The sequence below is a fragment of the Balaenoptera physalus genome (genome assembly GCF_965194825.1).
Source record: "Balaenoptera physalus genome assembly, chromosome: 20".
NCBI lineage: Eukaryota > Metazoa > Chordata > Mammalia > Artiodactyla > Balaenopteridae > Balaenoptera > Balaenoptera physalus.
This window is the reverse complement of record NC_138901.1, coordinates 18,462,586-18,478,811: the sequence shown is the minus strand read 5'-3', so window position 1 is coordinate 18,478,811 and position 16,226 is coordinate 18,462,586. Positions and strand designations below refer to the sequence as shown.

At 42.3% G+C, this 16,226-nt stretch overlaps 1 protein-coding gene and 1 pseudogene across 3 annotated transcripts in view; one reads left to right on the top strand and one right to left on the bottom strand.

The window, feature by feature from the left end:
• Positions 1–3,781: 3,781 nt before the first annotated feature.
• CWC25 (CWC25 spliceosome associated protein homolog) overlaps positions 3,782–16,226 on the top strand; it is a 33,937-nt gene continuing 21,492 nt past the window's right edge. Inside the window, exons 1-3 of one of the 2 annotated variants that reach the window (XM_082442386.1) lie at positions 3,782–3,946; positions 6,196–6,368; positions 14,192–14,428. In XM_082442386.1, coding sequence (XP_082298512.1) covers positions 3,929–3,946; positions 6,196–6,368; positions 14,192–14,428 — 428 coding nt within the window. In that variant the 5' untranslated portion in view covers positions 3,782–3,928. The remainder of the gene's footprint in view (positions 3,947–6,195; positions 6,369–14,191; positions 14,429–16,226) is intronic. The other variant, XM_082442385.1, reaches the window with a different exon arrangement.
• On the bottom strand, positions 10,792–14,179 carry LOC309650712 (mitochondrial import inner membrane translocase subunit Tim17-A pseudogene; annotated as a pseudogene). The gene has a single exon. The product of its transcript is annotated as a mitochondrial import inner membrane translocase subunit Tim17-A pseudogene (transcript).

The following is a 16,226-nucleotide window of genomic DNA, read 5'->3' as shown; positions in this document are numbered from 1 at the left end:
TTATCAGTTTAAAGACTATGGTTATAGTACAATTTGTCCAGAGTCTGACATACACTGAATGGACAAATGAATGAATAAATGATGACGAAAGGCAACACAGATCAGTCATGGCAATTAATTCCTTGATTAGCCTCTCATAACGCCCCTCTCCTCATTGGGAAAACAGCTCTGTATTACAATGTTTGTAAATAACCTCTAGGTTTCCTGGCTTAAGACAAGACTATTTCATTTATTTATTTATCTTTGAAAACTAACTTTATTCTAAAGCAGTAGTTTTCAAACTCTAGTGTGCACATGAATCACACAAACAACTTTCTAGAATCTGAGAATCTCACCCCTGGAAAGTCTATTCAGTGGTTCAAGGGTAGGGTCCAGGAACATGTCATGTTTAAGAAGACCTTCAAGGTATTCTATTATAGGTAGTCCCCAGGTCACACTTTGAGAAACACTGGTGAAAAGAAATTGGTTCATGTAGTTTCTGTGATTTCAGTTATCTCTGCCTCAAAAATAGCCCTGTCTTGTTTTCAAGTACTTTCCACCACAAAACTATGGCACCACTGACTTTTAGAACCATCTTCTTCCTCCTAACCTTTCGTGTCAATCAGCCCTAGAAGAGAAGTTACTATGGATATTGGTAACTTTGTGGATAGAATTGTTATCATTTATTGAGCATCTACTATCTACCAGAGACTATGTGAAATGCTTTACAAATGTAATTGCATCTAATTCTTACAACAACTTTGCAGGGTAGGTGGTACTGCTCTTATTTTACAGATGAGGAAAAACTCTCAGAGAGGTTATGTAACTTGTCCAAGGTCACGTAACATAGCTGACAGACTTGTGATTCAAATGCAAGCCAAAGCCATTGCTTTTTCAAACATATAACCCCCATTATTACTGTATGGAATTATTAATATTAATGATTATTATTATTTCTATGCAGTCATGCCCTAAGCAAAACACTTTGGTCAATGGTGACTTCAGAACACAGGGCCTTTAAGGCTCATCCATCCATTCATGTATTCATTTAACAATAATTAAGCAACTACTATGTGCCAGAAACTGTGCCAAGCACAAGGGACACAAAGGTGGAGGTCTCTAGCATTATGGAACTTACATGGATACAGACAAGTACATAGGCAATTATAATACAGAGTAAATGCTATAATATAATTCACCTAATTAATCTACAAATTTAATATACCTCTCAATAATAACATAAAAAACACTGTTTCTGGAACTGGACAAGCTGACCTGAAAGTTCATTTGGAAAAATAAAATTGTAAAAAGAACCAGGAAACTCCAGAAAAAGAAGAGTAGTGAGGGAGAAGTAGGCCTATGTCATTAAAATAAAACTATTAGGGCAGTTTGATAAGACCACATGAATAGATGGATTAATGGAATGGAATAGAGAATCCAGAAACAGACTCAGATACAAATAGGAATATAGTATATGTATATATGTATGTATTTCACACCAGTAGGGAAAATATAAGATTATTCTGTAGAGGTGTTGAGGTGAATGTGTATCCAACTAGAAAGACCAAAAAAAAAAAAAAAAAAATTCCAAATGGATCAAAGACTTAAATATGTAACATAAAATTATAAAGGTATGTAAAGGAAACATGGGATAAATGAACGCTGATTGAGGAGGGTATAAGGATGGTGGAAGGCTTCTACTGCATTGACTTTTTTTTGGCCTCACCACACAGCAGCAGGATCTTAGTTTCCTGATCGGGTATCAAACCAAGGACCCCTGCAGTGGAAGCGTGGATTCTTAACCACTGGACCACCAGGGAACTCCCTACTGTGTTGACTTTTGTATCTTTTAAAACATATTTACAATGTATTACCCACTAAAACATGTTTTTTTGTTGTTGTTGTTAAGAGTGTTTGGCTAGGGAAATAAAAGTTTAGCTCTAGCATAGTGAGTGAGAGGTAGGGAGTCTTATGAAGCTGGAGAGGTAAGAAGAGTCAGATCGTGAAAGAACTCGACATGGCCGCGCAGCCCGTCTTGTGGGATATTAGTTCCCTAACGAGGGATTGAACCCGGGCCCTCAGCAGTGAAAGTGCAGAGTCCTAACCACTGGACCGCCAGGGAATTCCCAGGACTTCATATTTTTTAAACGCGGGCTCTATAGTATGAATAATGGGGAGCTACGAAACGTTTTAAAGCGGTGGGTTGATACAATCATATCTGCATTTTAGAGAGATCACTCTTTTTTTTTTTTTTACAAGAAAAAATGTTTAAGCTTTTTATTTTGTGTTATTGCTAGAGAGATCACTCTTAGCTATAAAAAGAGTGCATAGATCTATAAGGGATAAAACTGAAAACGGGGAAGTGGACTTCTACCGGATGAGGGATGATGACGGCCTGAACCAGGCAGGTGGTGAATGTCATGGTGAGGTGGACAGATTTGAGAGATGTTGAGCAGTTAGAATCTTGTTGATTGGATGTTGGAGATGAGGGAGAGATCTAGAATGACGTCCAGATGGAGAAGTGGTGGTAGTAGGGGATTGGGGGAGTAGGTATAGGTGAGATAACGCATTTAGTTTAAGTGACTTCCAGATGTCCAGTTGGAAATGCCTAATAGCCAGGCTTAAAACCCTGGAGCTTGAAAGAGGGCTACGACTGGAGATAATGAATTTGGGACTCATTAGCATATAGATGGTAACTGAAACCCTGTGAGTAGATGAGATCACCCAAGGAGAGCACCTACTGTGAAAGGACCTAAGACAGAACGGATGAGGAAGAAAAAAAGAAAATGTTCCCTGAGAAGGATCTAGAGAAGGAAAATTTGGAGAGTGATGGGAAGAAGTCAAGTGAAAAGTGTTTCGATAAGGAGAGAGTGGTCCTCAATACCAAAGGCTAGGGGTAGTCCATATGAGGATGAAATGTGTTATTTGATTTAAATACAGGGGTATTACTGAAGATCACGGGGAGAATAGTTGAGCGGAGGGTTTAGGTTAAGCAGATGAAGCGGAAGCATCTCGTCTCCGAAGTGCAAGCATCTTGTCTCCGTAGTGGAGACAACTTGTTTCAAGTTCGCTAAAGACGGAGAAGAGAGTGCAGCAGCTGGGGGAAAGACATGAGCTTTTTTCTTTTTTAAGGATCAACTGAGCGTATCTAAAATGATGATGACAAAGAACCAATACTTAGGGAGATAAGAGGAGGGAGGGAGGAATTGAGTAATACCAGATGCGAGGGGTGGGATCCGAGCAGATGAACCGCCGTGCCTTAGATTAGGAGGGATGCTTCTTCCATCGTAAACGAAGGGAAAGGAAAGGGGAATGCTGGCAGATTCTAAAGGTTTGGTGCAGGGAAGCTGATGGAATTTCGGCTCGATGGTTTCTATTTAACTCCGTAAAATACTCCTGGAGTAAGGGGATTGGCTGTGAGTCGAGGTTTGAGGAGACTGCGGATTTGAAAAGCCGTTTAGAAACTCCGGGTGGCCTAGGTTGGTCCACGCTGGGGCCTCGCGAGGGAGGCCCCGAGTGGAGCTCCGAGGGGGACGCCGCGGTGCGTCGCCATGGCAACCGAACCGCCGGGCTAGGCCCAGGACCAACTGTAACCCGAAACAGCCGCAGCGTTTTAACTCACTATTCCAGAAATCAGGGTAGGAGCCAACCCGAGGCGACCAAAGTGAAACCACAGATCCCGCGATATCACGGCCGCAACCTGCGAAACTGCACGTGACGCTACCGCCACGCAGCGCGACAGCGAGTATTAAACGTCATGGTACCGCGACGCCGTCGCTGTAATACAACGCTCTCCCGGAAGTGGTCTCTGGATCGGGCAGTGAAAGTGGTAGCCAGTTGTCCCCGGGATCAGCTCTCCGGAGGTCGTAGCTGAACTCTTTCTCTGCGTTTCTCCTCGATCCTTCCTGAGTTTTCCAGGTCCGCGTAGTGAGGAAACGTCTCCACCATCATGGGGGGCGGAGACCTGGTAAGTGAGGGAGCCCAGGGCTGGGGGAAGACTGAGGCCGGAGACCGACTGAGGCTGGGGACGGAAATTGGCGGGGGTGACAGTGGGTATTCTTGGCAACGCAGCCGTTGGGGACAGAGAGCTGTAGCCCTGGACAGGCTACGGATAGCTAAGGCCGTGAGGGACCGGGCGGAGACTTGGGAAGATATGTGAGGTGGGTCGCCAAGGAAGGCAGGTGGTGTTTGTTGACAGGGAGCCCTTCTGGCTGGAAATTTTGGGAAGCCTCGGGGCGGTTGGAACCGTGGCTAGGAAAGGAGGCGGGTATGGAGGACGTGTCACTTCGTTTTGTATATCTTGTCTTGGGATACATCTCCTTTCCTCAGCTAGGAGTTCAGTCATGTCCTGGGCTGTAGTAGGGGTGATTTGTGCCCCCGTTGTCCTCGTCCCTGAGCCATGTCCTGGGGTCACGGAAGATCTTCCTCATGTTCACCTTTCTGACATCCACTCCTTCTTCAGTGCTGCATCCTGATCTGTAGTGGCAGAGCATTCTTCTGAATTTATAGCACTTAATATAAGTTATGTGGCTATTTCTCTTAAACTGTATAGTTCATTTGTAGGGGGCTAAGCCTCCGAATTGGGCAAATGTACCCATAAGAACATGGTGCAAGATCAGAAAAATGCTAATCTCCTGAAAGTGTAGCTAATTGAATCAGGAAATAGATTCGTTTAGCCACCTGTCCAGTAGCTATATTAGAGTTTGTCAGGTGTTGTCAATTAGAATGAGTTCCAAGATACCATCAAGGTTCTTCTGACTTAGTGTCTTCAAGTAGCTGCATTTAGGGACAGGAAAGCTCTAATCCAGAGTCCCTCAACCTCAGTGCTATTGACATTTTGGGCTGGATAATTCTTTGTTGTGTGTGTGGTCCTGTGCATGTAGCAGCATCCCTGGCCTTTAGCCAGTAGCACCTTCCTCCTTCAGTTGTGACAACCAAAACTGTCTACAGACATTGCCAAATGTTCCCTGGGAGGCAAAATCATCCATATTGAAGGCGAGAGAGGAGGACCATTAGGACAAGGTGGAGGGTTGGGGAGGAAGGGAGGAAGGACTGAACAACCTGATGAGGGGAAAGGGAGTACAAGAAGAGAGAGAAAAAAGGAAGCCCTCATTTAAAAAAAAAAAATTATTTTGGCCACACTGAGCAGCACGTAGGATCTTAGTTCCCTGACCAGGCATTGAACCCCGCCCCCTACAGTGGGAGCACGGAGTCCTAACCACTGGACCGCCAGGCAATTCCCTCATTTAGGTTTCCTAACTGGTCTCCTGGTTTTCAATCCTGATCCTCTCCAATCCATTCTTTACATGCTAGGCTGGTCGTGCCTCCCACCTGCATATGAATGCTTAGTGTTTTCTACTGTCAACAGGATAAAATCCAATCCCTTAACATGGCTTGTAAGGCCCTTAAGCTGTTGCTTTCTTAGTTGGCTTCATCTTGAGCCCCTTCCAAGCTTGCTCTCCTATCTCCAGCCATGCTGAATTATTTGTTCTTTCTCACCACTGGGCCTGCAGTTGTGTGTGCTGTTACCTCTGTGTGGAAATCTACCCCACTCCATCCCACTTCCTACATCACTGGGCTAATTTATAATTATCCTTAGATGTCACTTCCTCCAGGAAACCTTCCCTGGTTGGGAAGCTGAACCAAAGCAGTGGCTAATGGGGAGGAGGGAGAGGAGAAGCATTCCTTGAGGGTGAGGGGGAAGATCAGAACCAGGGGGAGATTCTTGGGAAGGAAGGTTGAAAGAGGTACTAGGTGGGGTTGTAAACCATGCAAGTTTAAGGCACGTTAAGTGGACTCAAGGAAAAGAAGGCTGTGTTCATAAGAATGAACGTCTAGTGCCAAAGGCACTTGAATTCTTTTGCCTTTCAGAGTCTATACTTTCCTGCTTCTCTACACCATTCCTCCTGTACTGTCATCACCAACCCTCACTTCAGGCATGACCAGTGGAAGTCAGACTCACACATTTCAGGATAGAAGTATTTGAAGGGAATCTCGGAGGGGCCTGTTTTTTCCTGAGGCTTTATGTACTTGAACAACCTCTCTCCCGCATCCCCATGTGTGAGATTTTTGGGTGCCAACCTTGCCATTGTTAAAGACGTCTTGCCCTTACATGCCTGCCTTGGCATGAATATAGGGGTGGGAAAGGGAGGGCCAGTTATACTCACCACCCACCCACTGGCCGCATTGTTTTCTCCCTCCTTTCATTTCCCACAGAATCTGAAGAAGAGCTGGCACCCGCAGACCCTCCGCAATGTGGAGAAAGTGTGGAAAGCTGAGCAGAAACATGAGGCTGAGCGGAAAAAGATTGAGGAGCTTCAGCGCGAGCTGCGGGAGGAGAGGGCCCGGGAGGAGATGCAGCGCTATGCGGAGGACGTTGGAGCTGTCAAGTACGTGAGGAGCTGGGGCGCTTTGACCTGGGGGTGTCTTGGTGTGTGGGGAGTTGCAGAACTGCCTGCAGGTGCATCGTCCAGTTGTTGCATGATAGCTGGTTAAGAGCGTGAGTTTGGAATCAGACTGGCCTGGGTTCTGAGGCTGGCATGGCATGGACTAGCCTAGCTGTGTAACTGGGAGCAAGTTTGGGAGCCTTGGTTACCTCAGTAGAACCGGGGGCGTGAGAGTACCCAACTCCTCAGGTTTGTTGAGGATCAAATGAGATGACATATAAAGGGCTTAGTGTAGACCAAGTTCATGGTAGATGATTGCCAGATAACTGTGGCTGAGGATGATTGCCTGTACCCTGCTTCTCAGTATGTGCTGAGGCCTCAGTCCTGCTTTTGTTTATTTATGGATTGCAGGCTCATTTTAGGGAGGCAGAGAGGTCCCATGGAAGGAGGTAGATGGTGTGTCTGTCAGTAAAAGCTGTGTGACTGTGGACAGTCTCATTCGATTTTCCCTGACTTCAGTTTCCTCTTGTATAATATAGGATAGGAGTAACAGACAATAATTACTCTACCCATCTCATAAAAGGGGATGGGAATAAATGTGTTCTGAGAAAAATTAAAAGCATAAAATATGCAGTGCAGGTTTCCCGGAACGTGGGATTCTAATCTGGGGTGTGAGGATAGACAGTGGGAATGTTCTTTTTTACCGATTTCTGTAATTTATTTATTTATTTAATATTTATTTATTTATTTATTTATGGCTGTGTTGGGTCTTCGTTTCTGTGCGAGGGCTTTCTCTAGTTGCGTTAAGCTGGGGCCACTCTTCATCGCGGTGCGCGGGCCTCTCACTGTCGCGGCCTCTCTTGTTGCGGAGCACAGGCTCCAGACGCGCAGGCTCAGTAGTTGTGGCTCACGGGCCTAGTTGCTCCGCGGCACGTGGGATCTTCCCAGACCAGGGCTCGAACCCGTGTCCCCTGCATTGGCAGGCAGATTCTCAACCGCTGCACCACCAGGGAAGCCCCGATTTCTGTAATTTAATAAGGCGAGATCAGCTCTGGGTCCAGCCAGGGCTCTTGGCCGGGAAGTGGCTGTGCACCGAGCTGGCTGGCAGTGGGGAGGGCGCTCTCAAGCAGAGGTTCCGCGGCCCAGGGAGGGCAAAAGCAAAGTCTCTAACTTGTTCTCAGAGGGAGGTTTCTAGAGCCAGGGAGGTGGTCGTGGTGGCACTAATGGAGTTAGCGCTGGATAGAAGCTAGGTGTTGTGAGAGCGCCCCAATTTTTTTTTTTTAAAGCCGATCCGAATTTCCATCTCTATTTTCTTTACTCTTTCTTGTTTCTAAATATTCAGTGTACTTTTTCTGCAGCTAATGAAAAGTGAAGGTTTTCAAATGTCATGTTTGAGAGTACAGGTAGTATTCAGTGGAAATTGGGAGTCATCAATGTTTTTTTTATCCCAAGAACATTAAACAGTCTGTATATACATATTTTTTGTAAATCTTAAATGTAAGAAAATATAGTTAAAAATCACCTGCTTTAAAATCAAATGTAAAATTATTCTTTGGGAATTTGTTTTTTTAAAACAGTGAAAAGCAATGAGTAGTGAATATACTAAAGATATTTATAATCTCTGACTTATTTTAATATACTTGGAATTTTGTTTCTGGTAAGAGCTATTGCTTTCTTGTTTGACTTCCTGATTAAGTTTCAGTAAAATGTGCATATAATAACCACAGACTGTATTCTGTATGAAAAAAACAAATCCGAGAAAACCCACTTCTTCACTGGAACGATCACCAATAAATCAGTATTTTAAAATTTTTAAAAAAAAATATGCAGTGCATTCCTAAATCAGAATTGAATTAAAAAAACTCCAGATAGACTAAAATTGACTTATCTGTACTATCCCTTGTTCATATCCTAGTGGGCAAGTCTCCAGGGTGACATGTGACATACTTCCCCTGTTGGATATACAGGGCTTTTCCTTAGTAATTTCATGACAGGAGGATTTGTGACATACAGAGGCGTGTGTGTGTGTGTGAGAGAGAGAGGCTTAGTTTCAGTTCGTGGAAATGGCATTATGGAATTTAGGCAGGATAACAATTACATTCTTTCTTTGTTTTTTTTTTTTGTTTGTTTATTTTATTTATTTTTTATACAGCAGCTTCTTATTAGTTGTCTATTTTATACATATTAGTGTATACATGTCAATCTTGATCTCCCAGTTCACCCCCCCCAACTTCCCCCCCTTAGTGTCCATATGTTTGTTCTCTACATCTCTGTCTCTATTTCTGCCTTGCAAACTGGTTCATGTGTACCATTTTTCTAGATTCCATATATATGTGTTAATATACAATATTTGTTTTTCTCTTTCTGACTTAACTTTTACTTCACTCTGTATGACAGTCTCTAGATCCATCCACATCTGTACAAATGACCCATTTTCGTTCCTTTTTATGGCTGAGTAATATTCCATTGTATATATGTATACATTCTTTCAGGATTGGCAGAAGGCCATTCTGACTTAAGTATAAAATTTGAAATGTTTTAAAATAAATGGAGTCTTGGAGTTTTTAAAGTACAGCACAATATATTTAGGGCATTAATATATAAAATGAGGTTAAAGAATGAAATTTTATAAGTTTTTTTTTTTTTTTTTAACCTTTATTGAATTTGTTACAATATTGTTTCTGTTTTGTTTTTTGGCCACAAGGCACGTGGGATCTTAGCTCCCCAACCAGGGATCGAACCCGCACCCCCTGTATTGGAAGGCAAAGTCTTAACCACTGGACCACCAGGGAAGTCCCTATAAGTTTTTTTTAACCATAGATACACATTAAATTATTTTACTTTATACACTTTGTATAAATTATATTCTTTATAATTTAAACTAAATAAATTTCACACATTTGAATTAATTCCTGGGCAGCTTATATGGCATTTTTATATGTGAAGTTTGAGATTTTGTGAACCCTTGATTTTAAAACAAATGTCAATTTTAGACGGAATACCCATTAGTCATAAGAGTTTACTTTCCCACTAACCAAAAGTAAAAAATTATTTTGAAATTTTTATTCAGCCAAGCATTACATATTCTGTGCCTGATATGTCAGAAATTTGGGCTTTGCAGAGTCTAATTAATGAGGTCAGAGTATAGATGAGCAGCTTCAGAGCTGGGAGTCAGTGTATATCTTGTTGCTGACCCTCATGCCCTCTTGTCTGTTGTGAATAGGAGGAAGGTGATTTTATATTCTTTTTTTTTTTTTTTTTTTTTTTTGATTTTATATTCTTTTGATTTTTTGTCCCCTCACATATTCTCCAATGTTATGAAACTCAAAGGTTAGCACGTAGGTCCCTTTTTTTGGTCTTCACTTGCAGATGTATTTAGACCATCTGCTTGTCCAGCTGACTGGTTTGTGTAGTTCTTTGCATAGTGTCGTGCTTTTCATTTATCCAATACAACCCTTTGCTATTTACAATTCACTTGTATGGTTCAGATAATCTTTTCTGTGTTTATTATGCAGCTCTCTTAGAACAAAGAAAAAACCTCAATATGCACGTTATCCTTGATCTCCATCCAAATCCCTCTTTGCAATAGAATGTTGTTTAAGTATTTACTGATAATATTAGAAAATTGTGTTTTCTTTACCAGCATTTTTCAACGCTTGCACTTTAGGGTATCCTTGGAAGACTAGATAAATGAAGATGGGAGTGATTCCCACCCAAGCAGACTCTCTAAGAATAGCAGGGGGTGTCTGGGGCAAGGGCATCTGGATACTTTAAGAGCTCCCCGGGTGATCCTCATGGGCAGCCTCAATTGAGAACCTGTTCTATATCCTTAGTGATAGCAACAGCAAAACTCTATACATCATTTCGTTTTTATATGACTTTTACCCCAAATCTTCTCTCATTTAAAAACTCAGAGAGAGGGTCTCACTTTAAAAATGATGAGAGATGGCAGTTGCTAGCTCCATTTTAGACGTGAGGATATGGAAGTGCACAGAAGTAACTTGCACGTTTACCCAGCTGGGTAGTGGCGGAACCAGGTCAAGTCCAGTGGCACTGGATCTCAGCGATACAACATGTTCTCTTACTGCAGGGCCTGAGCAGTACTGATATTAGTTGAGTCCTTTTAAGACTAGCTGTAGCCCTGAAAATACTACTTTATAGAAGTATCTGTCTTCATTTTTCCTATCCTTTCTTCTGGATACGTTTTGCTCCTTTGCCTGCATATTCCTGGCCCTCCTACCTCTTCATACCATCTCTTCTCTTGTATTCACTTGCTTAGCTTCTTTTCCCTCATCCAGTAACTGCTCCTGCTTCCCAAGGCTCACTGTTCTTCTCCCTTCATTCCTCTGGTACCAGTGTCTGCTTCATGCTGACAACTCCCACATTTATCCCACACAAACTCTTGTATCTCTGTATATTCAGGCAGTTCTTTTTTTTTTTTTTATTCAGGCAGTTCTGCTTCAAGTGTCCCACAGTTACCCATCACATACTTAGCTCTCAGCAGCACTGTTTGGTAATTTGTTGACCTCTGTGCCTCATCTGGTAGCCTGTGAGCAACTCAGCTGCCTGAATCTTTGTCATCTTTCTGACCTTCTTCCTCTGCCTGGCACATAGGAAGTGTGCTGAGTCAGTGTTTACAAATGAATAAACAAATATTTATTTCCAGTTTCCCCATCTGTGTTTGTGTCAGGCATGCATAGGCATGATCCCTTGAGTCATCTTTGACAAGTCCTTTTAGGATCCCCCCCTACTCGATCACTGAGACCTGCTTTTCATTCAAAAAGTACTGCCAGCTCCAGACCCATTGCCCATGAATTGTCGAACACTGAACATATTAGGCAACTGTCTGGGATTCATTCCAGCCATCTAGGAGTTTAAAAAAACCTGGTGGGAGATACAAAACACATACATAGAGAATAAAAAGACTAGCTAGTGGGAACATCAATGATTTATCCCCAGGGTAAGAAGACATGACAGAACTAAAAGGTAGGTTATGGGATAGGAGGGGCAAAGAAATTATGAAGTACATATTTTATCTCTTAATACATTTATGTTTCTTCTGCCAGTTGTTGAGTTGCCCTTGAAGTAAAACAAAACAAAACAAAACAAAAAAGACTAGCTAGGGTTTATTTAGTACTTACTTTGTGCCATGCACTCTTCTGAACACCTTAAAAATTCATTGACTTATTTAATCCCCAGCAACCCTATGAGGCAGGTACTCTTTTATCCCCATTTTACAGGTGAGGACACCAGTGCTCAGATGAGTTGCTTGGCTTTAGAGCCGGGATTCAAATCCATGTTGCCTGACTCCAGAGCTTGTGCTCTTAACCATTATGTTATACTGCCTTTCAGGAAAATGAGCTTGCCAGAATATTCTGGTCACCACCGATCTTCTTGCTCAGACCTCTTTAAGCTCTTATGCAGTCTGCCTTTCACAGTCAATTCCCTCCAACCCCCAGGAGTTTTTTATTGTTTGAATAACAGAACACACAAAACCAGGCAGAGAAGTCTCCAAGGAAATGATGGTTGTGTTTCACTGTTATTTGTCCCTTGGTTCTTCATCTTCTAAGCACTTATTACAGTTTCTTTTAATGCTGTTAGACATGTATTTTGATTATAAATACCGTCCAACTATGAATAAATAACTGTATTGTCTTTTTACACCCATTCCCCCATGTTCCTTTAAATAGAAAAAAGTGCTCAATATCTCTTAATAGCCTACTTGGCCATGGTTGTCTCACCTGTGATTTAAAAATACATTGTATCTTGATCTTCCAAAATCCTTCTTGAATTACAGCTTATTCTGTTAAAGAAATTCTGGGAAAGAAGTCATTGATATTGTTGATAGTCTCCAAAAGGTGAGGGTGGTAACTGAGTTGAAGGCACCTGGGAGGGATCTTCAGCAAACCGAGGACCATTGGGAAACTACACAGAGGCAGATCTTGTCAATAAGATACCAGCTCCTCCAATTAACCCTAGGAGAATGCCACCAGTCACAGCTGACCCAACAACTGTGGCCACTGGTCCCTTTTGGCTGCCAGTGTGACTCCTGTGAAGGCTGCACTTGTGACGGAATTCCAGAGGTCTTTCTAACATGCACCATCCAGCAGAGAATCATGGAAAACAGACCTCCCCAAACTGCAAAGCCACCTCCCAACTGTGGAGGCCTGGTTTTAATAGCTGTCAAACTCCCACATAGTCTCTGGTTTACTCCCACTGGAGGATGGTGAAAACCTTTAATTGCATAAAAGACACTACTACCTCTGGTACCCATCATAAAGGCCCCACCACAGTCTTCCACATAGTTCTCCAGGGCACGGCTCTCACTCTTGCTCCTCCATCTTGACCCCAGTGGTGTGAGTGAGGGTGGGTAAGCTGGGTGGAGCCTGACCCCAGTGGCCCACAATCAATTCTTTTTTTTTTTTTTTTTTAATAAATTTATTTATTTATTTATAGCTGCATTGGATCTTTGTTGCTGCACTCAAGCTTTCTCCAGTTGCATCGAGCAGGGGTTACTCTTCATTGTGGTGCGCGGGCCTCTCATTGTGGAGGCCTCTCCCGTTGGGGAGCACAGGCTCCAGGCATGCGGGCTTCAGCAGTTGTGGCACACAGGCTCAGTTGCTCCGCGGCATGTGGGATCTTCCCGGACCAGGTCTCGAACCCGTGTCCCCTGCATTGTCAGGCGGATTCTTAACCACTGCACCACCAGGGAAGCCCCACAATCAATTCTTAATCATAGACTATAGTGTTTCTCAAACCAATCCTTGTAATAGGAAAAGAAATCTAAAGGGTTGGACCCTCTATTAATGGTTTAAATTATTTTTATTAAAAATATATGCAAAGATATAACTAGGAAGGTATTATTTATGCTCATAGTTGTTATATAATCTTAAACAAAAATAAATATACAAAATGAAAAAGTCATAGTCAAAAACCATTGCACCTAATGTTATAGATAATACTGTTTCGATGAACCTACTTTGCTACTTGCAGTGTGAATGTGATATTGGCTGCTCCAACACATGCTCTTATGAATGAATTCAGCACACCTTTACTGTCTGTTGTGTGAGGGCTCAATTTTCTCACCACTTTTTTTTCTCTTAGAACCACAGGAAAATATTTGGCATGATACTGTGACATAATTTGGCTTCCCTCTTTTGGCTTGAAAGCACAACTTGTTATTGCTGGTCTTTTCTCATTATCCCCTCGAATGTAGTATATTACCACTGGTGCCAAGGTGACAATAGGCACCAAAACACACAGTAAACACAGCTGCGTATGTGGTCACAGAAATTGTTTTGGTGATGAACTGATCCAGAATATGCATGTTAGCTCTTTCAGATTATCCTCGAAATGAAAGCACAACATAAAGACTTTGTAAAGAAAACTGGAGAAACCCTGGGCAAAAGATCCATGCCCCAGGCTGAGGAACTTTTTTTTCCTCATAAATTGCTTTAGGTGTGTGGAAATGATCTCTCTCCTAAAATGTAAACTCCATGACAGCACGTACCGTTTCTTCCCAAGTGCCCCTTGGAGTGTGGTGTTTAGCCCTTGCTAAGGAGCCTGTAGAATGAGTCCTGTTCTGACCAGCTGTGCCTTTATTTTTTTTTTTATAGTTTGGCCACGCCTTGCGGCCTGTGGGATCCTTGTTCCCTGACCAGCGATGATCAAACCTGCACCCTTGGCGGTGAGAGCGTGGAGTCCTAACCACTGTGCCGCCAGGGGATTCCCCCAGCTGTGCTTATCTATCCCTCATGTTCAGGTTTTGTGTGTAGGTTTGAGAAGTCTACATTTTCTTTGACTGTATTTTTTTTGTCTTGAACTAGGAAAAAGGAAGAAAAATTGGACTGGATGTACCAGGGTCCTGGTGGGATGGTGAACCGTGATGAGTACTTGCTGGGGCGCCCCATTGACAAATACGTTTTTGAGAAGATGGAGGAGAAGGAGACAGGCTGTTCTTCTGAGACAGGACTCCTCCCAGGCTCTATCTTTGCCCCGTCAGGTGCCAATTCCCTTCTTGACATGGCCAGCAAAATCCGGGAGGATCCTCTCTTCATCATCAGGTACTGATGAGCGGCTGAGAAGGGGGTTCTGTTACAGAGATGCTTAGCAGAGATGTTATCTCGCCTCTTGCTTTGCAGTTGGTTTCCTGTTGGCTTTTGTCTGCCATGTAAAAGGGTTTGTCTCCATTTGGGCTTCTGATGTTAAGAAGGAGGCTCTATTAAGGGTGCCTGAACTAGGCTGTTTGGGAAGAGATTGGTAAAGGTACCAGACCAGACCAAATTTATTCATTTACCTTTGGCCCTTAAACAAAAATAAGAGGTAGAAGCAAGGTAAGAAAGACTGGCAGCTTCTTAGAAATTGGGGGATATGTGTAGAGTTGGCTGGGGGGGTGAATAGGCCTTTTCCCCTCCCCTCTACCCCTCCCTTTTGTTTGTTTTTTGCAGCAGAACCCTTTGAAAAGAAACTTTAGAATTTTATTTAACCCTAATATGTAACAGATCAAAGTAGAGCTGCATTTTGGGTGTTAAATGAAATCATGTGGTGCGTTTTTTTTGTTTTTGTTTTTAATTTTCATTATTTTATTTCAAGTGTGTAAGGTTGAACATTAAAAAATATTTCTTATTTACATTTCTTTTGAAAATTCTTTTAAAGTTATCTATATATTACAGATATATATTTATATGTAAATATTTTCTCCCATTTTGTTAGCTTCTTAATTAATTATTGTGGTAAAATATACATAACATAAAATTTACCATTTAACTTTTTTTTTCTTTTTTTTTAAAGTTTCTTAAACTCACCAGCATACAAATGTGAGCAGGCACTCTTCCCACACTCACATTGTATCATGAGTACATGTTTGTTTGTTTTTTAATAAATTTATTTTATTTATTTATTTATTTTTGGCTGCATTGGGTCTTCGTTGCTGCACACGGGCCTTCTCTAGTTGTGGCGAGCGGGGGCTACTCTTCATTGTGGTGCACGTGCTTCTCATTGCGGTAGCTTCTTTTGTTTCGAAGCACAGGCCCTAGAGTGCATGGGCTTCAGTAGTTGTGCCACGTGGGCTCAGTAGTTGTGGCTCGCAGGGTCTAGAGCACAGGCTCAGTAGTTGTGGCGCACGGGCTTAGTTGCTCCGCGGCATGTGGCATATTCCTGGACCAGGGCTCGAACCCGTGTCACCTGCATTGACAGGCCTATTCTTAACCACTGCGCCACCATGGAAGTCCCATCTTAACTATTTTTAAGTGTACATTTCAGTAGCAGTAAGTATATTCACATCATTGTGAAACCATCACCGCTACCTATCCTTCTCCGGAACTTTTTCATCTTCGCAACTGAAACCTTATACTCATTAAACAGTAAGTCCCCATTCTCTCCTCTTCCCAGCTCCTGGCAACCACTTCTACTTTCTGTTCCTATGACTGTTACTACTGTAGTTACCCATATAAGTGGAATCATATGGTATTTGTCCTTTTGTGACTGACCTGTTTCACTCAGCATAATGTCATCAAGGTTCATTGTGTTATAGCATGTGTCAGAATTTCCTTCTTTTTAAAAATTGTGGTAAAATACACATGACATAAAATTTACCATTTTAACCATTTTAAGTATATATATAGTTCAGTAGTAAGGGTATCCAAATTGTTGTGCAACCAATCTCCAGAAGTTTTTCATCTTGCATAACTGAAAATCTGTATCCGTTAAGCAACAACTCTTCATTTCCTTTTCCCCCCAGCCCCTGGCAACCACTATTGTACTTTTCATTTCTATGAGTTGGACTATTCTGAACCTCATAAAAATTGAAATCATTCAATATTTGTTTTTTTGTGACTGGCTTATTTTACTAAGCATAATGTC